The following is a 27,875-nucleotide window of genomic DNA, read 5'->3' on the forward strand; positions in this document are numbered from 1 at the left end:
TTTTCATACTGTGATAAAATATTAATATATTCGTTTTGACGTCTGACATAATTTTGTATGTATGTATATGTTTCAAAATATGATTTGACAGCAAACTTTATACCCACCTGTGCTTACTGGCCGACCTTATATAGGCCTTGTCATATCATTTTAACAGATGCAAAATTTCATAATGGCCTCACGACATGTACAGTATTCACATATGTACAATTTGATAGTACAAATGGGATAATGGCTTGTGAATCAAGCATTCAAACTGAGTCCAAAAGGAATATCACAAAAAATCCAAATAACTTGATGTGTGGCCAGGCAGTTCACCATAACTAATATCACAACGCCGTTCTTTTACGTGTGCGGCTTTTCAAATAGGTCCGCTCAATTCATTCATTACGTTTAGTTGTGATTCTCTCGTGCTCTCAACTGCCTCGTCGGCAAATTTGCGTGCAGCCAGCAATTTTGTTTGGTGCGACCGGATAAGTGTTTTTTTTTATTCTTCTTCGTTTTGATGATGAATCAAATAATAAAACTAAATGCAATATGATTAAATATAAATAATTTGTAAAGAAGAAAATTCAAGTGCAAACGATAACAAAACAACAATAAGAAAAATGGATGTGGATAATGACAATTTTTACGGTGAGCAAAATGAAAAAAGGCCCGCTTTTAGATGGGTGTATTATGAGGAGAAAAAAGAAGTGGTGATTCAAGTGGTGTAGATGTGTATATATATATATATGTACAATGTACATATATAGTGCAATTATGTCAAATATGAGTGGTTGTGTGTGTTTGCGCGAGAGTAACAAGAATTTAGAAAAGCAAACTCATTCATAAGGTTGCAAAAAAATGGTTACAATATAAAAAATATATTTTTGTTGGGCTGCCCATTTTTTTATATTTTACCTACCATACGTAATATATAAAGAGGCGATGGCGGAGGAGGAATGGTCTGCAATATGTTTTTGGGGCTCAATGAAATGTTATCTTGTTTTTTATTGTGTGTTATTTTTTCAAACATCCATATGTTTGTTTGTAACAAAAAGAACCAGAAATTTCTTTTAGAATATTAATCGATTTACCGCAGTTATAGAATTTATTTAAAGTAAACGGCGTTGATGTTACGACGATTATCGAAAGAAGAAGAGCAGCACAAGTCATGTTGCCGAGTTGCTTATTAGTTTTTTGTTAGAAAAAAAAATAATATATACACTTGCTATATGTGTGTGTGAGAGTAGTGTTAGTGTATATTTGTTGTTGTTTGTTTATTTAAAATCGTGTTCCATTTTTCTTTCTGTTTTTTGCCGGAATAAACGGAATACTACAGACGCAGCAGCAACAACAACAAAGACGTCACATAAAATCCATGTTTTTTCTTGTTGCAGCAGCAGTGTTTGTCAAAAGAGAGACAGATAACAGGTTTTGTTTTGTTACCTTTGCATCTCTCAGTGTTGATTGTTTACCTGTCGTGGCAGTGATACGTGTGGTGTGCATGCATGTGATGTATTTATTTCTCTGTCTCTCTCGCTCTGATCGTTGATCTCTTGTTATTATTAGAGGGATTTAATTAATGATTCATTGTAAAACCGTTAAAAACGTGGTTTTCCCTACTGAAATGGAATTGTGTGATATGGATGGTAATAGGGTAGAAAGTAATGTGGAATTTCTTTTATTTCTTAATTTAATACACTTAATTAAAAATTTATTTTTTTATCTAGAAAATATGAACCAATAGGAACAAAAATAGGAGAATAAACACAGGGAAGGATGTAATCGAGGATCATAAAAGCTAGTTAAAACCCATCGAAAATGGATGTTATTCAGTTGAAAAAAATTTCGAAGACAATGGTAGTCAATAGTATATAGGGTGTTATTTAAACCGCCTTCATATGTTGGCTTGTAAAAATGCGGGTAATTGCTGCTACTAAAAATGTGGTTGATTGAAAATGTAACGGTCAGTATATGAAATTGGTAGATTATGCCAAAAAATACGGGTACAAGTAGCAATGCATAGCCAAATTAGCAAAAACTTCATGGTAAATTACAAATTTCTTTTATTATAAAAATTTTATTATAAAAAACAAGAAATCCCCAACTTATTTTTCCACAATTAACTCCAATTTTGGAACGTTCATATTGCACTAGGGTTGCTAGGGTATATAATTCATTACCAAAAATTTATCCCAATACTCATATCGCAATAAACTCTTACAATATCTTCAATCGCTTGAATAAAAGGCTACAATTAAGCCTTTTTTGCTTTTCCCTGGTTTTAGCCATTATTAAATATGTTAATTAAATTCAATATTGTATTGATTGTATTGATTAATAATAAAAAATAACAATAATAATTTCCTTCTAAATCTATCCTTTATTTTTTGGCCATTTTGAGTTATTTTCATACAATTTAATTTGTTTATTTTGAGTAGTTGAATACTGAAGATAAATTTCTGTAATTACTTAATATTTTACTTTAATGTTTTTGTAAATCAATTCAGAGTAGTTCTTATTCAAATGATTTGTTTCTATTACTTTTAATGAATATTTATGGAGCTTGAACAAATGTAACATGAAAAGAAATACTAGTGTTTAAAATTTATATTTTTAATTTGGTCTAAGTTTATTTTGTAGTATACTGGCCATATAAGGCTTTTTGGCTTGGCTTTGAAATGAATAAATAAATAATAATAATAAAGTCTCCCATATTTTCCAGGTAGAAGAAAAAATATGTATGTAATTCTAATGAACCTTTGTTCAAAACCCGATTGACAATCGTTTTGGCAAATAACTTGCTAATAATGAACAATAAATTGTATAGTTGTAATCAAGCGACCAAACTGGTGCCATTTGTGTCTACATCTGTTTTGGATTAGGGTTATATTAATTAGGGTTATATTACCTAACACTGGATAAAATTTCAAAATCCTGTTTGGTCCGTGGACTAATACACATCAAAAAAAAAAAAAAAAAAAAAAAACGCGCCGGTCCTTGAAAAAACTAAATATTTTTTTCAAATCCACTCCTGTTTCATCTTCTCCCGCCTGTTCGGTCATTGATAGCGATCGTCTTCGATCCTGACTACCGGGCGCTAAGCACACCGCAGGCAGCCTTGAATGCGATCTTGAATCTCCAACCACTGGATTAAATTCCAGGCTGCTAGATGTACCATGAGGCTCCGAGAAACGGATGCTGAACTATGGTTACGTTAGTATCCTCAACACAACGCCAGGTTGTGATTTCTTGAGGAGACGTAATCACATTAGTGACCATATTCCCTCTCATAGAGACTTTAATGACATCAGAGTAGGTTTTCCTAGTAGGGAATACTGGACTAGTGACTTCTTACCTCTGCCATTAAATTTTTCACAGACGGGTCAAAGATAGAGAAAGGCACTGGTGCAGGAGAGACAGATAACAGGTTTTGTTTTGTTACCTTTGCATCTCTCAGTGTTGATTGTTTACCTGACTTGGCAGTGATACGTGTGGTGTGCATGCATGTGATGTATTTATTTCTCTGTCTCTCTCGCTCTGATCGTTGATCTCTTGTTATTATTAGAGGGATTTAATTAATGATTCATTGTAAAACCGTTAAAAACGTGGTTTTCACTACTGAAATGGAATTGTGTGATATGGATGGTAATAGCGTAGAAAGTAATGTGGAATTTCTTTTATTTCTTAATTTAATACACTTAATTAAAAAATTATTTTTTTATCTAGAAATTATGAACCAATAGGAACAAAAATAGGAGAATAAACACAGGGAAGGATGTAATCGAGGATCATAAAAGCTAGTTAAAACCCATCGAAAATGGATGTTATTCAGTTGAAAAAAATTTCTAAGACACTGGTAGTCCATAGTATATAGGGTGTTATTTAAACCGCCTTCATATGTTGGCTTGTAAAAATGCGGGTAATTGCTGCTACTAAAAATGTGGTTGATTGAAAATGTAACGGTCAGTATATGAAATTGGTAGATTATGCCAAAAAATACGGGTACAAGTAGCAATGCATAGCCAAATTAGCAAAAACTTCATGGTAAATTACAAATTTCTTTTATTATAAAAATGTTTAAAGTCTCCCATATTTTCCAGGTAGAAGCAAAAATATGTATTTAATTCTAATGAACCTTTGTTCAAAACCCGATTGACAATCGTTTTGGCAAATAACTTGCTAATAATGAACAATAAATTGTATAGTTTTAATCAAGCGACCAAACTGGTGTCATTTGTGGCTACATCTGTTTTGGATTAGGGTTATATTACCTAACACTGGATAAAATTTCAAAATCCTGTTTGGTCCGTGGACTAATACTCTTCAAAAAAAAAAAAAAAAAAAAACGCGCCGGTCCTTGAAAAAACTAAATATTATTTTTCAAATCCACTCCTGTTTCATCTTCTCTTTAAAAATTCCCTGTTCGGTCATTGATAGCGATCGTCTTCGACCCTGACTACCGGGCGCTAAGCACACCGCAGGCAGCCTTGAATGCGATCTTGAATCTCCAACCACTAGATTAAATTCCAGGCTGCTAGATGTGCCATGAGGCTCCGAGAAACGGATGCTGAACTATGGTCACGTTAGTATCCTCAACACAACGCCAGGTTGTGATTTCTTGAGGAGACGTAATCACATTAGTGACCATATTCCCTCTCATAGAGACTTTAATGACATCAGAGTAGGTTTTCCTAGTAGGGAATACTGGACTAGTGACTTCTTACCTCTGCCATTAAATTTTTCACAGACGGGTCAAAGATAGAGAAAGGCACTGGTGCAGGAGTTTACTGTAGGAAATTAGAAATCTACAACTTATATAAACTTAACAATCTTTGTGGCGTTTTCAAGCAGAAATTCTTGCGATCACGAAAGCGGCCGAGAATTCAAAACACTTACTGCCGATAATACGGAACCGGTGACTATATGTGTCGATAGTCAAGCGGCCCTCAAGGCTTTAATGTCGTGCACTATAAACTCAAAAGCAGTTCTTGATTGCAAGTCTGCTCTGCATGATCTACGACGGATAGTTAATTTATGTTGGGTTCTAGGACATAGCAACATAGAAGGGAACGTGATAGCCTACGAGCTTGTTCGAAAGGGTTCACAGGCGTCCAATCTCCCGATTGAGAGATCTGTGCAACTACACATTGGCTATTTCATTGGCAAAATCCGTTTGTTCTACGGCGAGGTAGTCGGCAACAGATGGTCGAGAGAACCTGGTTGCAGAATCTCAAAAGCTATCTGGCCTGAACTCTTTCGTCGATGAACTTCTTCGCTGTTGTCACATAATAAGAGAGAGAGAGAGAGAGAGAGTGATCAAAATAATAGTGGGGATCATAACAGGACACTGCAGGATTAGATCTCTAACTTCGAAATGGGACTCCAGCGGAGTGGATTACTGTCGTCTATGTGAGGACGAAGAGGAGCTAGAAACAATTGAACAACAATTCTTTTAAAATTCCACGACTGTTTGGTCTTTGGAAAAAACATATTTTTTTAAGATCCAAGCCTATTTAGTCCTTGGAAAAATATTATTTTAAAAATCCACGTCTGTTTGGTCCTTGGAAAAAAACTTCATACGAGTAGGAATCCACTGAGGCCCTCTTTAAAACAAATAAATATTACCCCTTGACTTTACAGGAATAAATCCAATTCTTCGACTCGGGTCGTTTCGGATCGTAGACCCCTCTGTCGTGGAAACGACCCTCATATGTGTAGGTCTCAATACTGATATTCTCGGCTTGATCTGAATCTTAACAGTCGATATCCGAAATGATTCTCGTGTTTGTCGTTGGCATTCTTTTAGACGGTATTTTGTTTCCCGAGTAAAATAAGTTTCCAACTCCATTTGATGAGGATGATAAGATCACAACATCCAACCCAATGTTGTGTATCTTGAATGCGGTATATGGCAAGGGAAGGTTTTCTTTATATGACCTCCAGAATTAATTTTCTTGATACAATTTCAAGCCGATAAATTTCATTGATGTACCCGATGATATCAGTTTTGTTAATATAGCCGCCATATACATATTAGCTGAATCATTTAGTTTTCGGTTGTCTTTGAGTCCTCCCCCACTCCTAAATTTTGACCGTCTATATATTCTGTACATGACCGGGTACATATTCTGTCGATCAGAATATTTTCATTCAAAAAAAAAAAAAATAAAATAAAAAAAATCTTGTAAAATTAATCTGGAACAAACTGATAACACAGACAGTTCAACAACTGCTGTCGGTCAGTAACAGTAAACTAATTCATTCAATACATTTTTGCTCAAAATATTTGGAATAGGCAGAAAACAATCCACCTCATCGTATCAGTTTATAGAGATATTTATATTTGTAGAACTTTGCATGAGACATACCTATACGGTCTACTTGAGATAAAGCCCCTTGTGGGGAAAATATGTTAAATCGTTTCGTAGGGGATACACCTTAATAGATCTGAAAATATTAGACGAACTTTCGCACATCTTCATAGACCTTTATACATATTTGGGGAAATTTTGATGTAGGCCAATTTTTCGGTTTTTGGAAAATCGCGCAATATATTTTAGATCCCCAGAAGATAGAATTTAGATTATTTCTGAGTAAAAAAAATAATATCTTCCAACTACCTATTTGCAAAAAACATCCGAAGAACACCTGTTAAAATAATCGACATCATAGTAAAATAAATATAATTACTTATAATTATAAAAAAAAAACATTCTTTTCTTCTATACCCATTAAATAAATAATGTATTTCACAACTACATGCAATGCGCTGTCATAAACCCAACACTTGGTGATTGTGTGCTGTTTATTTGGCTATGCTATAATTTATGTCCAAAGTACAAAAGTGCGGCTTAATGGTTTTTCCAGGCACTGGCTTCTCGGGGTACCCTTTGTAAATAAAGAACACATCGACACAAACATACCAAACAAAAACAATTGAAATACAATACAAAAAAAAAAGAAATTTTGGTTTCATTTGATAAACAGGGTTTCAAAAAGTTACAATTTGTTGGTAAACAGCATGACCGATGGTTGTGTACCACCGTACCGACAGACATATCATTGTTATTAATGAAAAGTGTTGAAAATCCATACGATCCTACCTAGCACCCTTAGTGTTAAAGGGCCTGTCATAAACGGGCTAGTGTGTGTGTGTGTAAAAAAATCTTAAATGTTTTTTTTTTTCAACTGATTACAAATCAATTTTCCACCCCTTATTTTTTTGTTGTTACTGCTTCTACTTTTTCTTTTGTCGTTAAATTTATGGTTCTTTAAAAATCATTAAGATAAATTCCAAGAAATATGGCTTGAATAGAGGGATTGTCCCACAATGCAACAGGTTACTTCTTGTTTTTTTCTTCTTTTCTATCATTTACACTTTAGGATACATTTTATTTTGTTTTATTTGAAAAAAAAATCGAAACCTTTTCGTTTGTCTTATCATAAAAAATATGATTTGTATTTTCTATTCGATAAGATTCCCGTATGTGTGTGTTTGTTGCTTTAAAAGTTTTGGAAATTCTAGGAGATAAGATTTGATTTAGATACTTGAAGAAGAAAAGGAAAACAAAAATAAAATATTTGTTACAATTTTTTTATTTAGACGAAAATATTTTTTATTTAGACGAGATATTGTAAATACGATGGAAAGTATTATTATATTTATAATAAAAAACAAATTATTGATTATTTTTTATAAACTCTGTTCAAAATGGGGTTAACAATTATATTTTCCCATTTACTCTCATTGCTATATGAGATAAAATCTTAAAACCAAAATAAACAATATGTTATTAAAATTTATAACCATGGTGGAACATGGAGTAGTTAAATTACCTCAATTCGTCGTGTATACAGAACGTAAATGATTACAATGTTGATATGACATTACATTAAAAAAAAAACTGTTATACTAATTGTGCCCTAGATACCACCTCACCCTCCGCTTCAAGTTGTAAATATGTAGTTTATACGATGTAGAGTGTAATAAAAACCATTTCAATTTGATTTGTCATAAAAAAGAGGGGAACTATTTGTTTAATTGTAAATTCAGAATAAAAATCTAGAATTTTCTACCGGGTTTTTTTTCAAAAAGAATTGGGACTTAGTTTGCATTACCCGACATTTTGATAAATGGTAACGGGCCCATAGGAGCCCAAAATGTTCACAAAAAAAGAAAAAAAATCAGATTTTTTATGTTTCAAGAAAATAGTTTTGAAAAGAAAGTCAATTTTTAGACCTATGTATATAAAGTCAATGACGTAGGGGATGACAGATACCGAGCAACGGCTCTGATTGACATTAACATGGCAAAGCCCAGACTTATCTTGGTCCCTCTTTCATCTCAATTGTGGACACTGAACTCCCGCCTGGAGTCACCTGGATTAACTACTTTTAACATCATTATTGTTGACATACATATATATGTGATAGGTTAAACTTCTACATAGCCGATCTTGTTAATTTCTTCCATCTGAGGAATATGAAAATATCCGCCACAAAATCAACAGCCACCCTGTTCACCACATGGACGGCTGAAATTAAGCTCCCACTGAACGGTCGATGGAGAACTGATTCCGACCACCAACTAACGCAAAATACTGGGAGTAACGTTCGGCAGCCTTTTCAAGTCGTCTGCGGAAGCCACTGCTTTATGCGATAAGCAGAGAAGTAGGAATAAGGTCCTCAAGTCGCTAGCCGGCAACACTTGGATCGCTGACAAAGAAACCTTTTTGACCTCTTATAAAGCAATAGGCCGGTCAGTGGTAAGCTATACGGCGCCAGTGTGGTTTGCGAATGTAATTCGCAGTGGTAGAATAACCAGACTTGCCAGAATATTGCCCTGAGACATTCTGACATTCTGATTAAATTCCAGGCGGCCAGATGTGCCTTGAGGCTCCTAGGAACGGATGCCTGGAAATCGCTGAACTTTGGTCCCGCTAGTATCTTCAACATAACGCCAGGTTGTGATTTCTTCAGGAGAAATACTCACATTAGTGACTATGTTCTCTCTCATAGAGACTTTTATGGCATCAGAGTAGAGTTTCCTTGTAGGCAATCCTATACTACAATCCTATACACTGATATAAACTTAACAATCGTTGTAGCGTTTTTCAAGCATAGTCAAAACACTTACTGCCGATAATACAGGACCAGTGACCAGTGATATGTGTCGATAGTTGAATTCGTGCACTATAAACTCAAAAGCAGTTCTTGATTGCAAGTCCGCTCTGCATGATATACGACGGATAGTTAATTTATGTTGGGTTCCAGGACATGGCAACATAGAAGGGAACGAGACGAGCTTGCTCGAGGGGCAATCGTCAGATCTGTGCAATCGCCCATTGGCTATTGCATTGACAGCATCTGAGTTTTATCCGCATCTTTTTTTGCCAAAAATTCTGCTTTATCGAATATTTTTTTTTGCGGATTTGATTTTTTTTATTATCAAAGAAGAATTGTTGTGACTTTGACCTTCAGTTTTTTATTTCTCTGTTTTAAATATATAGAGAATGAGATGTGAAGAAGAAAAATTTAAGTTGAATTTAAGGTATTGTTGATAAGGCTAAAAAATCAAATTCAAGTGGTGGTTGAAAAACTGCTTTCATTTTTTTTACCCCAACTTATTTTGAAATTATTGGTTATTAGATCACAAATTTTCCTAGCAAAACCCCAAAATAAACCCCTCAAGTGATGAGTAATAAAGTGGCTAAAATTTCTCCAATAACATTGTTGCTATTTATGTATGTATGCGGTGTGCATAAATGTCAGTTATCGGTAATTTTGGACACATCACATTCACTCATCAAAGAGATCTTGTTGTCGCTTCCCCATCCCCTTCACTTTATTCGAATGATGATGATGATAATGATGGACGTCATCGGTTTTTGGAGTACAACAAGAAAACAAAATCAATTTTATAATCGTCACGCTTGCAAAAGCGCCACAAACAAAAAAAAAAAAGTTCACCTTGTTCACCGAAGACGACACCACGAAGCGCGCTTGCTTAGCAGCTATTCGCATTAATTATGTAAATTTAATATTAAATAAAATCGCATCGTGTCTTCATTTGTTGCTCTTCTTCTTCTGTTTTTTTATTTCTTTCTTTCCTTCTTTATTTTCATTTGGTTCCGAACATGCCAGTGTTGTGTATGTGTGACTTCTGCTGGCTCAACAGTGGTTTCTTCAAAATTTTATTTCATCATAATAAAAATTGAATAATAATGGAATTTTTGTTGTTCTTTTATTTTTTTACAGATGAAATAGCATCGTTTATGCCGCAACCTGGCGACTATAGCCTAGATGATTTGGATGAAATAATACGTTCAACGGATTCTCATTTGGATGCATCATTTGATTTGAATGCCTTTCCCAAGCCATTGGGGGACGGTCATCAAAATGAGGACTATGATATGGGTGCTGGTGTGGCCATGGCCATGGATCCGCTACCCCATATGATGACCTCCACCACTACTTCAGCTGTTTCCGCCGATAATCCTGCTCCAAGTGATTTTCATTTTGATTTCTCCGCCTTTCCCTCCCCTGCCACTTCACAACAATCGTCCGGCGATTATGTGTCACCATTCGATACACCGGTTCGCACCTCTTCAACATCATCGGTAGATGGTGATTATTTCAATCCGGATGATTTTATTAATTTCCTTAACGATGACGATGCCAAGTTTGAGGACCTGACTCAGGATACAATACGGAAACTGAATCAACACAATGAACGCAATACCCCCTCGCCCACGGGAAGTTGTTCCAGTTCGAGTGGTAGTTCAACTACCAGTGGAGTACAAAGTGATTCATCATCGTTGTTTTCGGTGCCACGCAATGGTTCCGAACATCATTCGACGGCTGCATCTCCCGAACATGAACATCAAGATGATCTGTCGGAATTTATACGTTTTAAAAATGAAAAATCGGAAAATTCAAATGGTTTTGAAGGTGATGAGGAAATGAAAACCACCACTGTAAATGAAGATGACAATACCTTTGTTGCTCCCCCAACACCAGTTGTGGCTGCTGCTCCAGCTACTACGGCGGTGACATTGGCAACCAATCCCCCCACGCTGATACCAGTTACATTACCCGTGGTACCGGTGGCCACCCTGCAACCAGTTAATATTGTACCAGGCACAATAATGCCCGTACAATCCAGCGCCGCCACCCTGCCAGTAAATAAACTAACACCTGTGGTGAATATAAAAGCCCCAGTTGTCAAACCACCAGTTGCGGTTGCTCTCCAAAATCCAGCACAAACGGTAAAAGTCATCAATGCTCCCGCCCCGGCAGCAAAAGTAACCACAACTCCCCCAACTAATCCCAAACCTAAAACCATATTCCTTTCCTCGAATGATTTTAAGGCCCTCATGCAAAAGGTCAATACCACAAATGGTGGTGGTGTCAAAAAATCTGGAACACCACCGAAAATTATTATGAAAACCGCCAGTGGTAAATTTATAACAGCAAATAAATTGGGACAGGCAACAACAAGTGTCACAACAAGTCAACAACCAAAAACATCGGCAACAATCTCTCTGCCAAATGGTGTTAAATTGGCCAAAAATGTGACACCAACAAACATGATAACTACTAACCGGCAACAACAACAGCAACATCATCAACAACAACATTCATCAAAAATTAACAACAACACCGGCAATTCGAATGTTCGTTCTGCTGCTGCCATGGCTGCTGCTCGTGCCACTCTATCATCTCTAACGTCGAAGAATTCTCGTGCGGATTTACATTCATCTTTGCGTGACTTTAGCGGTGCCAGTGATGATAAAATTCTTAAGAAACAATTGCGTATGTTGAAAAATCGTGAATCGGCCTCATTGTCGCGGAAAAAGAAAAAGGAATACGTTGAACGTTTGGAAAATCGCATACACAATTTGGAAAAGGAAAACTATTCATTGAAGGGGGTAAGTGCGATAAATTAAAGAATTATTGCTTATAAAATGTCATAGTGTGCAGTGTGCGCATTAGCATATGGTTCGAACGAGGGAGGAGGAGAGGCTGATAGAAAACACTAAAAGCTACACACAACTGGTATGGGCGATAAATAGTTTTCAACCCTATAAAACTCCTGGTCCAGATGGTAAAATACCGACCATGCTGCAACACGCAGATGAACGAGTATTAGCCTCTCTGCAAGACATTTCTAGGGCTTGTCTACTTTTATCGTACATACCTAGTTCATGGAAAGAGACCTTGATCCCGAAAGCCGAGTCATTCGCTACCAAAGGACTATATTCTCTTCCTTTCTACTCACGACTTTAGAAAGGTTACTAGACTCAGAAATTAGAAATACTATTGACCAAAGCAAACTTAGCAACTGCCAGCATGCCTACAACAAAGGCAAATCAGTGGATACGGCCTTACATGAGGTGGTTGGATGCATTGAGAAGAACATGGAGTTCTCTGATTACACCTTGGCAGCGTTCCTCGATATTGAGGGTGCTTTCAACAATGTAAAGCTAGAGGCCATCCATTCTGCTCTGGTAAGCTCAGGTATTCCCTCACTTCTAACGAACTTGATTGATAGAATGCTGGAAAGGAGAATTATCAACTCATCCTTTGGAGAGAGTTCCGTGAGGAAATTTTTCAACCGAGGCACACCACAGGCGGGAGTACTATCTCCCCTTTTATGTCTTCTGGTGATAAATGAGATACTTCTGAAATTCAATTATCTCAGGATAAAGGTTGTAGCCTATGCCGATGATGAAGTCTTGGTGGTTGGAGGTGAATTTCTAATTAAAATTTCAGATGTTATGGAGGGCGCCCTTTCAACTTTGACTAACTGGGCACACGCCAGGGGTCTTGGTGTAAACCCCCACTACCTTGGTACAATCCTTGACCGCAAATTAACGTGGAATAGGAATGTTGAGGAACGCTCTAAGAAAGGACTAATAGCACTCTACTCTTGCAAGAACTCCATAGGGAAGAGCTGGGGACTAAGACCAAATATCATACACTGGTTGTATGTGACGGTCGTTCTTCCCATTCTTACATATGATTGCATTGTATGGTGGCAAGGGGGTCAACAAAAAGATACTGCTGACAAATTTAAATTCAGTACAGCGATCGGTTTCGATCCTGACTAACGGAGCGCTAAGAAGCACACCGCATGAAATATACAACTCATATAAACTTAACAATCTTTGTAGCGTTTTCAAGTAGAAATCCTTGCAAACCCAAAAGCGGCCGAGATAATCAAAACACTTACTGCCAATAATACTACGGGACCGGTGACTATATATGTCGATAGTTGAAGTCGTGCACTACAAACTCAAAAGCAGTTCTTGATTGCAAGTTCGCTCTGAATGACTGATAGTTAACGACGGATAGTTAACTTATGTTGGGTTCCAGGACATAGCAACACATAATTGTGGGAATCATAACAGGTCACTGCAAGATTAGATCCCTCACTTCGAAATGGGACTCCAACGGAGAGGATTACTGTCGTCTATGTGAGGACGAAGAAGAGCTAGAAACAATTGAACATATCCTCTGTAGATGTCCATCGCTGAGTGGCAGAAGACACAAATTGATAATCTAGCTTTCTTCTCCAAAATATACCCCAATCAGATCCTAACCGGTATTAAAATTTGTAGTTAACCAAAAAACCACATGGTTTCAATTTCATGAAGACGGCGCATTTCGAATCGAAATTATTGTACTTCTAAAACGCAATAGTTAGGTACATCATGGATTAATTTAAAGTAACGTCAGCTTTTTTGAATATAACAACAATGTCTTCTATCTTATCTCTATGCAGGCAGTTCTCATAAGCTTCTAGAGTCAGGTAGACATTGCATTTTTTTTTTAAATATTGTTTGTGAAATAATTTATTTGCTGTTTTTTGATTAGTTTAGACAGGCCATGGCTACAACAAAACTCAAGTATATGCAATTTTTTTTGCTATACATTAAAAATAAATGTGGCTATGAGAATTGTTTGTGTAAATTCTTTTTTTTTTGTATTTTTGCGTTATTTTTTAAATGTGTGTTCTATTTTTTGTACACACAATATCTGCTATCTGTTTGTTTGTTTGCCTATAAAGTACATATAAACACAACACATGTGTGTATTAAAAATATATAAATTGTTATTTTTTTTCACTCGGGGAAAATTAAGTTATTGTAGATTCGCAACCTTTCTCTTTTTGGTTTCTTTAGAAATAACAGACATAAGAAAGGGAAAAATTGGTTGGCTTATCAAGTACAAACAAAACTCCTGGCCCCTCTACAACATGAACTGAATTTTTTACAAGGCGTAAAATTAATTTTAAACTGCATGCTGCCTCTCTTTCATAATATAAATCGTGAGCCAGTCAGTCAGTCAAGCAAAGTAAATTACATTTCTTTCTTTACCAAAAAATGGCATTCACTTTTTTGCCAATCTCTCAACATCACGACAATAAAATGAAGAGGTAGCAGCAAGCGCATGAAGACAGACGGACATTTTGTGGTAGAAGAGTTCATTGAACAGCTATATATGTATGTCGGTTGCGATTTTACCTAAAAAAAACATTATGACGACTTAAGTATACATTCATTTTGCTTTTTAGCAAATATCAATTGCTTGGAATTGTGTTAATCAGCACACTTATGGCAAATAATAAATAAATGTCGACTTTTTTCTCTCTCTTTCTACGATTGTTGTTGTTGTCGTTGGAGCTATGGCACAAGATAATGAACGAACTACACGCTGTTGTTTTGTGTAAACGCAGGAAGAGGAAGAAGAGAAAACACGTTTATATATTCATATAACGTTGAGCCACCGCCACATATATATAGCCAACAAAAGAACGACGATTGCCTTTCTTTCTTTCAGTATTGTTTTTGGCAAAAAAAAAAAAAAACACTTTTTAGCCGCAATAAATGGTGAATGTTGACTAACCACTTCAAAAGTTGCTGTTTTTGCAATCACCATCACTCAGATCTGTTCAACGCAATGAAGTGTAGACAAATGTAAAGCATACTTTTAGGCTGTTATATGATATTACCCTAATTTCATGTTCTTACTTGCAGTTGTGCTTGAAAATAAATGAAGAATATAAATGTGATATTTATACACATACCAATTGGCCTTAGTGAAGACCATGGTTTTGTATACAAACAAATTGGTCTTAATAAAGTCCTGTGGTCTCTACACAGACCAATCGGTCTCAATAAAGACCAATTAGTCTTAATAAAGACCATGGGTCACTCTCTATACAGACAAATTTGTCTTAATAAAGCCCTGTGGTCTCTATACAGACCAATTGATCACAATAAAGGCCATGGGTCTCTATACAGACCAATTGGTCTCAGTAAATTCCTGTGGTCTCTATAAATGATCGTATGATCCTAAGAAATGACAATGGTAATCTTTAGGCATAGGATCCATATAACTACACATTCTATTTTTTGTAGTTTTTATAACCTTCACCACACCGTGGAACAGGGTATTATGTCTTTGTGCATATGTCTGTAACAGGCAAAAGGAATCGAGATAGACCCATAGTTCCTTTTGAGAATATGCATAGAATTACTTTCTGAGTCGATTTATGCATGTCCGTCCGTCCTTCTGTTAAAGTTAAATTGTAAATAAAGTACAGGTCGTATTTATGATCCCAATTGGATCAAATTTGGCACAGCTCATTTATTTGGCCCAAGGACGAACTCTATTGAAATTGGGAAAAATCGGTTCAGATTTATATATAACTCCCATAAGGTAAATGTTGCACCAAAGTCCCTATATTTCTTTCGATTTGCACGAAATTTGGCACAGCGTACTGAATTGGATCTAGATTGATATATGCCAAGTATTGTTAAAATCGATTCAGATTTAGATATAGCTCCCGATTTTATGTAAATGGAGCACCATATTGTCAATATTAGTCCGATTGAGACAAAATTTTGCACAGAGTACTGAATTAGGTCCAAATTGATGTATGCCAAGTTTTGTTGGAATCGGGAGATTTAGATATAGCTCCTATATAGTTTCGTCTGATTTTATGTAAATGGAGCATCATACTGCCAATGTTAGTCCGATTGAGCCAAAATTTTGCACAGAGTACTGAATTAGGTCCAGATTTATGTTTCGTTGAAATCGGTTATTATTTAGATATAGCTCCCATATATAGTTCCGTCCGATTTTATGTAAATAGTGCTCCATACTTTCAATATTGGTCCGATTGAAACAAATTTTTGCACAGAGTATTGATTTAGGTCCAGATTGATGTATGCCAAGTATTGTTGAAATCGGTTCAGATTTAGATATAGTTCCCATATATAGTTTCCGATTTTATGTAAATGGTGCCCCAAACTCCCAATATTGGTCCGATTTTTTTTGCACAGCGTACTGAAATTACTGCATTTGTTATTATTTAATATTTTGAAATCAGATTTAGAAGTAAAAAAAAATTCCATTATTAATCCTCTTGTGCCTTTTGTTTTTCTCCCTTTTTTAGGAAAACACATCATTACGTTCCCAGCTAATGGCCTTTGCTCAATCCTGCAATTGTAAAAACCGCAATGTCAGCGAATTCATTTTGAAAACTCTCAACATTAATGAACGCAACGCATTGCTGATGGAAAAGAATGGTGGAGCAAAAACAGTATTAAATGGTTTGAATGGTTTGTTACACTCCTGCCATGATGATGATGGGGATGATGATAGTTGTGATCACCACCTGACGACAGATCATGATCACAGTGGTGGAACAGCAACAACAACATCGACATCATCGTCCATGAGGCATCATGTTAAAATTGCTCCAAAACCTTTAAATGCCAACAACAGCACATCTTTTAAGGGTTTCAAACATCGTATGAATGCGGCAACGGTTAAGAAAAATGTGGCCGTTCTATTTGCAATGGCCTTTATGGTCACTCTGAATGTGGGTAATTTCCAAAATTATCTAAATAAAACAACAGCATTGGAAAATGCCATGGAAGCTAGTGCCGCCACCGCAGCAGCAGCCAATGAAGCTGAATCGCCATTGGTTGCCCCAACGGGTAGACGCCTGCTATGGGTTCCGAATGAACATGAATTTATGGAACAAACCAACCGCAGCAAACGTGAAGCTGCCAATATACCACCACCACCGCCGCTACACTTTTTGCGGCCGGTAAATCGCACCGCAACGACAACGGGTAGATTGAATGGAACGACAACGAAAGATGAACCGCCTATAAAGGGTGTGGAATTTGGACCGACAACGGCTTATGGAAATATGACAAATTGTGCACAGGAAAATATGCGTTTGGCTAGGAATTTACACAAATGGATTGGAGATAATGGATATTTGAATATGACCGGCGATGACAATGGACTTATGGACAGCAACAATGTTAATGGACAATTTAATTTTGACACAGACTACGATATGGACTATGATGTGGGTGTAAAACAGAAACGTAAAATCTATTTAAATAATGGCGAGGAGGAACACTTGACCATGTCGGCAGCATCGGCAAAACAGAAAAAATATGACATGGCAACGGATGAACACAACTCATTGGATATTTTCAAGCCGCGCATCAGTGAGGAATATTTGCGGTTATTCAGAGGTATAAAGCGCCAGGATGATACATTTTATGTGCTATCCTTTAATATGGATCATTTGCTGTTGCCGGCATATTCCTATAATAAAAGTGCCCGGCCAAAAATGGCATTAATGTTGCCAGCCGGTGATCCCTCAATAAATGGCGATATTGTTCTCATGCAAATTGATTGTGAGGTTATGAATACGACAGAATTGAAAATTAAATCGCATATGATACCAGAGAAGTTGAGGCCGGTTAAATATGGACCCAATGTACGTGTCCATCCCAATGATGTGGCCAATAATGAAACAAAAAATAATGACGCAAAGGCAACCACAACTAAACCATCATCTGGTGGTGAGATCCACTTGAAACGAGAGGAAGACAAGGTGGTTGTTGTGGAGAAACCTTCTCCTTCGGTGAAAGTTTATAACATGATGGGTCCTAAAAATCATATCAATACAGCATCGCCATCATCAATACCAACAGCCACAGTTAAACCTTTGGCCGTGGATACAGCTTCGTTTAAGCGCAGGCCATTGAAATTCAATGCAAATGACAGTGTCATTGGCAGCGGTGTGCTAAATGTTCGAAATTCCACCTTATTTACCCGTATGAAGGAAACCGTCATTAATGGAGCTTCAAATGGTTTTATACCCTCAGCAGCGTCAGAGGTTAGAAAATTGATTTAAATTGATATAACAAACATACATTTTCTCCCACGGGCGGGCTATATGTCACTTGTGTTTGGACTATTTCAGAGATTCAGAAAAAATATTATTATTCAAATCAAGCAATAGATCTCATCGATTTTTTTGAACACCCATTTTTATTTACAAAATTTATAATATTTGTTTAAATTATAAAAATAAATACTTAAACCCCAAGGCAAGTGACAAAATGTAATTTATTGTTCAATTATTTTTAATTGGATTTTGAAAATAGTTTCGCCATTTTTTCATAGGTAATTCAAAGAACTTGAATATAATACTTTTATGGGTCGAATGAGAGATGGGATAAAAACTTCTACTGACCTGAAAAAAAAATTTGGAAACTATTCCAGCCCTGGCGAGATTGAAGATCTGCACTCAATCTCCACGGTCTGTAGTGATGTCGCGAGATTACTCAGGCAGTTGGCTGTCGAAACGGATACTGGTACTGATGGGACCTCCGTCGATAAGATGGATGATTCATCAGTACCAGTTACTGCTAAGCAAGTCATTGCCAAGGAGATCGCTGCCAAGAAGATGTATCGGAGAGCAGTTAACTACTGCAACCGATTCATCGGACGGGACAGCGACTCCATCACGGGAAAGGAGTTCCTTTTAATCAAGAGGAACCTCAAATTCATCCGGAAGTTCTCCAGGAACTACCCAGATGATATTGAGGGGGACTTCTTGATTGAAAGGACGCCCCGACCCTTCAAAGAAGGAGAAACCAGTCGGGGGTTCTAGTACACCTAGGAAGCCGATGCCTGAGACTTCTAAGCCCTCAGCACCTCCCAAGGGTAAACTGAGTACTGAAGACGTCCCAGATACCATTATCCACAAAGACGGAAGGTAGGGAATGTCGAAGTCTGAAGGAGAGCCCGTAAAAAGGCCCCTAAGAAGACCGATAAGACACAACCACCCTCTGTCGAATTGCCAAACCGATACCCAAGGCTTTGACAATTGGGAAGTTGCTAGTGGATGCGCCAAAGGTAGCGAGTGCGGTGACTGCGTCAGCTGGGCATATCTGTGGGGCGGTTGCAACCCTGGGTGTCAAGTTTATGCTCTTGCTTATATCCCTCCTTGTAGCATCATTAAAATAAATTTTAAATTAAATGAATATTTACCCTAACCTCAATTATGGACCCCATTAAAAAATGAAATTTATATTCTTTGAATTACAAATGAAAAAATGGTATTTGTAAAAAAATCTTCTTTTTTATTTTTACAGATGCTTAACACTTAAAACACAACACTTTTTATGGCTCAATATAATAAAATTTAATTCCTAAATTATAAAAATAAAACATTTGTTGTTTAAACACAAAAAATATAATTTTTTCTATGATAATTTATTAATAAGTTGGAATTATTGTAACACAATTATTTTATATCTATACACACACATACATAACTATATATTCTACATTAGTAATTTAGGCATTTATAACATTTCAATAATAATAATTATTATTATTATAAGTAACTTAAAAAACAAACGATAAAAATACACGGAAACTATTTGAAATATGTACGTGATTATTTGTGTGTTTTAATTGATTCATTTTAAATTTGTTTATTTCATAAATCGAAATATAATAGTGATGATGATAATGATTTTGTTTTTATTACTTTTTTCTGTTGTTATTTAGCCAAACTAAATAGCAATATTTTTTTCCAGCAATATTTGTGCAATCAATTGTATCTGTTTTATTATTAAAAAAATATATATATATATATATTTTTCATTGATATACATTTTAATAATTGTTAATGAATTATATTTACATATGATTTTTTTTTGTATTAAGGTAATACTACTTTTAATTTTATTCTATAAATTTAATATTGTATATATATATGCAACACATAATTTTATATAAAACAAAAATAATAAATAATTTAAATAAAGAATAAATAAACGTAGGTAAACCCTAAGATAATGTTGTTATTATTTACTAATTATAAAGCTACTGCTCTAAAATAATAACCAAAAAACAACGCTGATAAAATTTTATTCGGTAAATTTACTCTCTGATTGTGGTGGCTAAAAACAATCCACTTTTTTGGGGCGCAGTTCTTCCAATTTGAAAGACAATGCTCCGAAATGTTCTCTTTCACTTGATTTTTCCATTTAATTCGTGGCCTTCCATTCTGCGTGAGCCATCAGTTGGCTCGCTTTTATATGCCTTTCAAGCTGGGGCATCCTCATCCATTCTCACAACATGACCTAGCTCCTATTAACCATAAAACCACATCCAAATATATGTCTCGTTTCATGTCATTTACAATTCAGGTCGTAATCATCTGATTTAATTACGCCAGTCCCTTTCTATGGCATTTCTTGTAAGTCAATAATATGGGTTTTGTACTTCCAGAATACCTCCGCCAAAGCGAATGTACTGTTCTGTACAACGTGCGCACATTCCAAGTGCATATTCGCAGATTGTGGTCAACGGGTGATGAATATAGCTACCCCAGTTGACACAGCGGGGAGGTCAGTGTCCACAATTGAGATGAAAGAGGGACCAAGCCTGGGTTTTGCCATGTTAAATGCAATTAGAACCAGGGATGCGAAATGAAATTATTCAAATTGTACTGGCTTTGAATAAAAAGTGTACTTTTTTCAGTCCGATTGTACTTTTTATATATTTTTTAATACAATTTTTATTGTTATTAACAATTAATATAACCATACATAAAAAAATTAATTAAGATTTGAAGCAGTCGAAGCATGTATTCTGTTCCTTTCTTTGGTTTTAATTATATTTTGATATGAAAATACCCTTTCCACATTTGTAGATGAATGTGGAATATATAATAACCCTCTAAAAATTTGTGTTATATAAGGAAACATATCTTCGTTTAGTTCATTTTTGACTTCAGTCACCATTGACCAACAAGTGCATATATTGTCGTTTTTGAAAGACTTAAAAATTTCTACATGCATTCTGGCATCCTCAGACTGCATTTCTAATTTGATATTATTTATAATTTTGTACATATTGCGAGAACAAAATTAACAGTAACCAGTAAGGAAAGTTCAAAAGACGGACGGGGGCGACAATACGTTACCCTTCATCACTTTAGGTACATATAAGAGATGCTAAAATATAGATATTTGAACATATTAAAAAACATACACATACCATTCTGAAATCAATGAAAAATTGCATAATAAAAATGGCATGGCAGACTTGGATTCTTTGGTGTCTTTTGTTTTTAAATCGTTGCATACGCCATTCAGTTTTTGCAACTTTAAGGGGACCCCCATTCTCGGTTTCAAAAAAGTTAGTTTTATATTTCAATTTAATTCGAACCTACACTAATTCAAGAATGTCCCTATAAATTTCCAAGTGAAAATCTCAACATTTTTTTAAGATATAGACGATTTATTGTGTTAGCATCGAATGACGGCAAGAGGGCTTCTCAAACTTTAAATGCGTTTTTCTCCAAACAGGGTTTTTTAATACACATGACTCAAAACTCAATTTAATACAATCTGCCAATAAATAAGTCAATAAAACTTGGCACACATCAGTCTAGACCTAATTCAGTACTCTGTGCAATTTTCGGACGAAAATCGACATAAAATCGGACGAAACTATATATGGGAGCTATATCTAATTCTGAACCGATTTCAATAAAACTTGGCGTGTATCAGTCTAGACGTAATTCAGCACTCCGTGTAAAATGTTTTCTCAATCGGAAAAATATTGGGAGTTGGTGCACCATTTACATAAAATCGGACGAAACTATATATGGGAGCTATATCTAAATCTGAACCGATTTTCCCCAATTTCAATAGGGTTCGTCCTTGGGCCAAATAAGTGACCTGTGCCAAATTTCATTCAAATCAGATCATAAATGCGACCTGTACTTTGTTCACAAAAATACATGGACGGGTGGACAGACGGGCGGACGGAAATGCATAAATCGACTCAAAAAGTGATTCTATGCATATTCTCAGAAGGAACCATGGGTCTATTTCGATTCCTTTTGCCTGTTACAAACATATGCACAAAGACATAATAGGCGGTATCACAGTGTGTTGAAGGGTATAAAAAGGGTTTGAAAATTCTGAAATAATAGAATTGAGCCTTAACTTTTGGAAATCAGCTTCGAAATCATTATTAAAATAATATTGAAGTGATTCCCACTGCGCCAAAATTGTTTCAATAACTTCTTGACGTGAAAGCCACCGATTTGGTGAGTATTTAAAAACAACAGAAATATCTGTACCGCAATATTCCTGAAACAATGAAAAATCATCGCTCTCATAGAACTGTTACGCAAATAATAATTAATATCTTTACTGAATTTATCATTCTGATCGGGAATACTGAATTCTGAATTGGCATAGGACAGTACGTTTAAACTGTGGCAAATTCATCCATTCGTAACGACAGCGGGGGATGGCGATCCATTTCATATTGTATGTTTAAGCACTTATAATACCTTTAAGTGAGAATAGTTTGATACAATTTAGAAATAGTGCTAAATATGTCATTGGGGTGCTATTGTATTTTTGACTTCCAAATAGTGCTAAAATTAGTACAATTGTACCAACTTTTGCATCCCTGATTAGAACCGTTGTTTGGTATCCATCATCCCCTACGCCAATATAATTTACAGATTCTCCAATAGATTGTCATGGCTAAGTTACAACCGTCAACCTTTTCCTACTCCTTTACATTTTTCCTTTGACATTAGACAATTTTATTTGTAGCAATTGCCAGTTTTAGGACGAGAAATTTAAAGCGTTGGCATTTCCCGAAATCTTTCACCAACAAAGTACAGAATTGAGGCCATTAAAATTGTTTAACTTATATGAGGAGTAAACTGAAGAATTGGAACACCTAAAACTGCCAAATATAAAAAAGGATACGATTTTTAAAAAAAAGACATTTTAAATAAATCCAACATATTGGAAATTAAAAAAACAGACCTCTATAATTTTTTAACATTACTTACTTTCTTGTAGAAGTACTCTTCTTCGCGAGCTGCTTCCATTTTACCAAAGCTGCCACCTGCTTACGAATGGAATCATCGGCACCACTGTTCAATCCCCCAATTCAGGGTGTTCCAAATGGAATGACAATTTTTAAATTCAAAAATCCACCGTATGAATATTGGATAAAAATCCCTTGTGCAACTACTTCAATTTTAACCGCCTTTTAAATTGTCATCTCTTATCAGATTTGCCAATACGACAAAACAACTCACATTACGAGAGTTGCCAAAGCAATAAAAAGCTTTCAATGCAATGACAGCCGGTTGGCAAGTGACAGTGTTGCCAATCGCCATTCTCCATAATTTGCATTCAAGTTTCAATCAACCATTTTATTGCCGGTGTTGTGTCCAGTCCAGTCTACATTTAACATCCAGTATTTGATCGTCTTGTTTCTGGAAAGGAAAGAAGAAAGTAAGTGGAAATAACCTTTGGCCGAGGAATTTTTTATAAACTTAATAGAAATCGAAATCTAGAGAATTTTTTTTGTGGAAAATAAATGCAATTTCTTTGTTCAATTTAATTGCAGTTTCGTATTAATCATCATCATCATGCTCAGACGTAGTTTGCGTTTATATCCCAGTGGCTTGAAGTAAGTATGGAAAAAATAAATATTTTTTTCTAATATTTTTAATTTGAAGTGTTTTTTTTATTATTAAGAGCATTAATTCAAAACGATGGAGGTTAGAGAATTATTGCCACCATACAGCCAACCATCCATCCATCAAATTGTTTTTTTTTACTGGAGGGGTGATTCAACTTGAGTGCAAATATTTGCAATCTCATTGTTGTTGTTTTCACTTTTTGTATGCTGTTGTTGGTTGTCTATCTTAAGAAATTTTAAGTTGACTTGTGCTGTATTAATAATTGGTTCCACAAACAACAACAATTAAATAGAATATATAGTATAAAAAAAGTGAAAATACGCAAAAAGAAATGTCGACGTACAAACACACATACTCCGCCTCTAGGTGCCACATATAAACATTTCATTTTTCATATCTTCTCTTTGTCTTTCAAATAACATTTCAATTTTTTTGTTTGATTTGTTTGTTTTGGTGGCTTGGGGAGGTGGTGAGGAAAGACGAAGGTTTCCATAGAAGTTGTGTATTTCTAATTTGCAAATTATTTAGCAGGTTTATTTCAGAATGCCAGAATTTGTGTGTTGTGTATTTATTTATTAAATGCTAAATGGTATTTGTTTATTTTTATTTATGCCGTTTGTTTATTTTTGTTAATTTTTGTATTCTACAGTGTCGCAAAAATGAGCTCCTCCAGCCAATTGGGGGATTTGGGCAGTGGTGCCGGTAAAGGTGGTGGTGGCGGCGGTTCCATTCGTGAAGCCGGTGGCAGTTTTGGTAAAATGGAAGCAGCTCGCGAAGAAGAGTACTTCTACAAGAAAGTAAGTAATTTTAAAAATTGTCGGGCGCTTTTTTTTATTTTCCAATATTTTGGATTTATTTAAAATGTTTTTGTTAACAAATTCAATCCCTTTTTTATATAAGCCAGTTGTACTCCAATTCTTCAGTTTACTCATCATATAAGTTGAACAATTTTAATAGCCTCAATTTATTTATTTATTCCAAAAATGCAATTTGAAGCCATTAAAGCCGATTTTAATTAAATTGCAAACTATACTACCCCAATTCCAAATCAATTCTGTAATCAATTCCAAATCAAGTCCATCAAGACTTCATTTCCCAAAATATTCCATAAAGTATGTTTTAAAACATGTTTATAATGGCATTTGTATTGGGCAAATCCTATAAATTTCCTATATCTCTGCTTTAAAGAAGTATGTCTGTTCCAGAACCTGAATGTAGGACTTATTTTCTACCATAATTTTTTTTCCTTTATGATATCGAAAGAATTAGTAGTTCTTGCATCAGAAAAAGTATTTATAATTTTTGAAAATTTTATATATCGTAGACGTTTCATAAATTTCCAATATCTATTCCATAAATAATTTTAATTTTTTTCTAGATTTGTTTTGTTGTTGTTCCCGTTTGTTTTTTCCTTTGTATGTGCGTTGTTAGGGCAAATGATGTCATAGAAAGCACTTGACAAAGTTTTTTTTTGTTATTGTTGGCCAAACAAATAGATTTGTTTTTGTTCTTATCATATGTGGATGATTACATATGCAATAAATATCCAATATATAATGGTGCAGGGGTAAATGACAAAGGTGTTTTAGAAATTTCTGGCCAAAAATATATGAATAAGAAATTGTTATTATCAAATTTTTTTGTTTGCTTTTTATACGATTGAAGTCATTTTGAATAGGGCATTCAAAACACCTGCTGAAATCAAATCCCATAGACTTTTAAAATTGGAAATAATATTCTTTAAAAAATCAAATACTATCCAAGATTTAGTTGCAATGCTTGATACGTCTTTGTCTTTTGTCCCGCAGTTGGTCCACATAATTACTGAGGCCTACAAGGTAATTGGATTTGTAAAAAGAAATTGCCCAGAATTTTATGATCCTTATAGCACAAAAATTGTTTATACAGCCTGTGTCAGATCTTAACTTGAATATGTCATAATCATTTGTGGACCCTTACTGAAATTTCCAATCAGTTTGTTTTATATTTGACTTCAACACGAACTTGTTCAATACTTCATAGGCATCGATTTTCCGTTTGTCTTGTTCGAGGTTCTTCATAACTCTTGACCCACTCACTTTGATGTCGCACACGGTTCATCTGTGTGTCATACCTTCATCTGGCCAGGTACAGTGTCCGGCAATGTTGCTTCACGCTCTCATATTTTCTTTATTTCAAATAAATTTTGAGAAATCAGAACAGTTTGTATTTTTTCATGATTACACTAATATTGAGTGGGATAGCTTACTGGGCTATCTATTGGATTATAATTTTTCCACATTTAATGCCGCTTGTGATGTGAATGTTAAATGTGATCTGTTTTCTAGTCTAATAATTGATTTACACAAATTTGTTCCGATTGTTAAAAGGAGGTTATCCTTAAAGGTGGATACGTGGATGGATTGTAATGAGATAGGTTTTTTTAGATTATTGAGAGACGAGCATATCTGCAGAATGGTAGTTATAGACCATGGAAAGTGTATACTAAGTATAGGAATAAGTGCAAATCAGTTATTCGTAAGAGGAAAATAAGGTATTATATGAAGCAGTTTAGTGGTATGGATACATGTGGATTATGAAAAGTACTTAGGGAGTCTGGATGTGTTGGTGATAATAGTATGTTTTATAATGGTGACATAGATGAGCTGAATATTTTTTCTCTGACAATGTTCACTCAGCTGTTTATGTATAATTATATTTCAATTTGTTTTCTGACACTGATAATTCATTTGCCTTTGGTTATGTACGCATTGAGGATGTAGTTCTGGCGCTTTAAAAAATAAAGTCGAGGGCTGTTAGTGTAAATAATATATCATTGAATTTTTTCATTGCCATTTTCCTTATATTGTCTAAATCGTTTTCGATTTGATGAATAGTATCAGTAACACATCTGTGTTTCAGATTATGTTATAAATTGACCAGCATGACCAGATTATGTTGTTTTAACCAGCATGTATTCCGTAGAGGTCATAACACTACATAATTATTGCTCCATGTTACTGATATGGTTAGATATAACGCTAATATAGGGAGGATATCCTCCTTAGTTTACTTGGCTTTGACCAAGGTTTTTATCTCTATATCCTACGACAGATAGGTCTTAATTTGTTATAGTCAAAGCTGTAAGATCTGGAATTGCATTTTTGTCCCACAGCGATCCGCCCTTGAGGGTTTTGCATTGATTTGTTGGGTTTTGCATAGTGTTAGACAGGTTCTATAGAAATTTACCATTTGCCAGCTGAACAACATTATCAGAAGTTATATCAACATTCTAAACTTTTTAGCTACAATTTTTTGTTTTTACATTCTTTTAATCTTATTTAATAATACAAATTGTCTTTCCATTTTTTTTTTTTTAGCAAAAAGAACAATTGGAACGTTTAAAGAACGACCAAATCCATCAAGCTGAATTCCATCATCAACAAATCAAGGAACACGAAGAAGCCATTCAACGTCATAAGAAGTTTTTGGAGAACTTGAGCAAGTGAATGAGGAATACTCGCACCTGCTACACAACCCCTTTAACAAGGCCGCCGTTCCTTAAAGTTTCAAATAAATAAAAAAGACGAGACTGGTATTCTCGTCCTTTAATCCTTACAAACAACATCACCACTTTAACCTTAAACTGCGCAATGTCAATGGCCCGTAAAACAAACAATTGCCACGAGCTTCTTTTTTGCTGCACATAAAATATAGCTATTAAAAGTAATTTATCTACAATTTTTGGAGAACATTTTACAAAGTTTTTTCTACATAAAATATTTAATAAATTCTTTTGTTGATTTTTTTTTTAATTTTTCTTGGCTTGTGAAATATTTTGATAATAAAACATATATTTAATACAAAGAATTATATTTGTTTGGTATTTATTTACTGTTGATGGTGTTTTAAAAAAGACTGGATATTTGTTTTTGAAATGTTTATCCAGTGCTTAAATATTTATTTCTTCAGCAAAGATAAGTAATAATAATGCAAGCAAGATAAGCAATTGTTTGCTGAATTTATGATAATAACAAATAAT

General features: G+C 35.1%; 2 protein-coding genes across 2 annotated transcripts; both read left to right on the top strand.

Moving 5' to 3' along the window:
- The first annotated feature begins 544 nt into the window (after positions 1-544).
- Positions 545-18,223, top strand: LOC133334052 (uncharacterized). Its single transcript, XM_061542351.1, has 5 exons — positions 545-636; positions 10,246-11,561; positions 11,724-11,918; positions 16,454-16,556; positions 16,722-18,223. Exons 1-5 carry the CDS (start codon positions 609-611, stop codon positions 18,221-18,223), a joined length of 3,144 nt encoding a protein of 1,047 aa, XP_061398335.1. The 5' UTR covers positions 545-608.
- A 778-nt stretch (positions 18,224-19,001) lies between these two features.
- On the top strand, positions 19,002-27,349 carry LOC133334053 (ATPase inhibitor A, mitochondrial). The gene is made up of 4 exons (XM_061542352.1): positions 19,002-19,090; positions 23,779-23,841; positions 24,504-24,651; positions 27,214-27,349. Exons 1-4 carry the CDS (start codon positions 19,002-19,004, stop codon positions 27,340-27,342), a joined length of 429 nt encoding a protein of 142 aa, XP_061398336.1. The 3' UTR covers positions 27,343-27,349.
- Positions 27,350-27,875: the final 526 nt, after the last annotated feature.

Source organism: Musca vetustissima, unplaced genomic scaffold, assembly GCF_032173495.1.
Source record: "Musca vetustissima isolate MV318-11 ecotype Yass unplaced genomic scaffold, APGP_CSIRO_Mvet_v1 utg58755, whole genome shotgun sequence".
Taxonomy (NCBI): Eukaryota; Metazoa; Arthropoda; class Insecta; order Diptera; family Muscidae; genus Musca; species Musca vetustissima.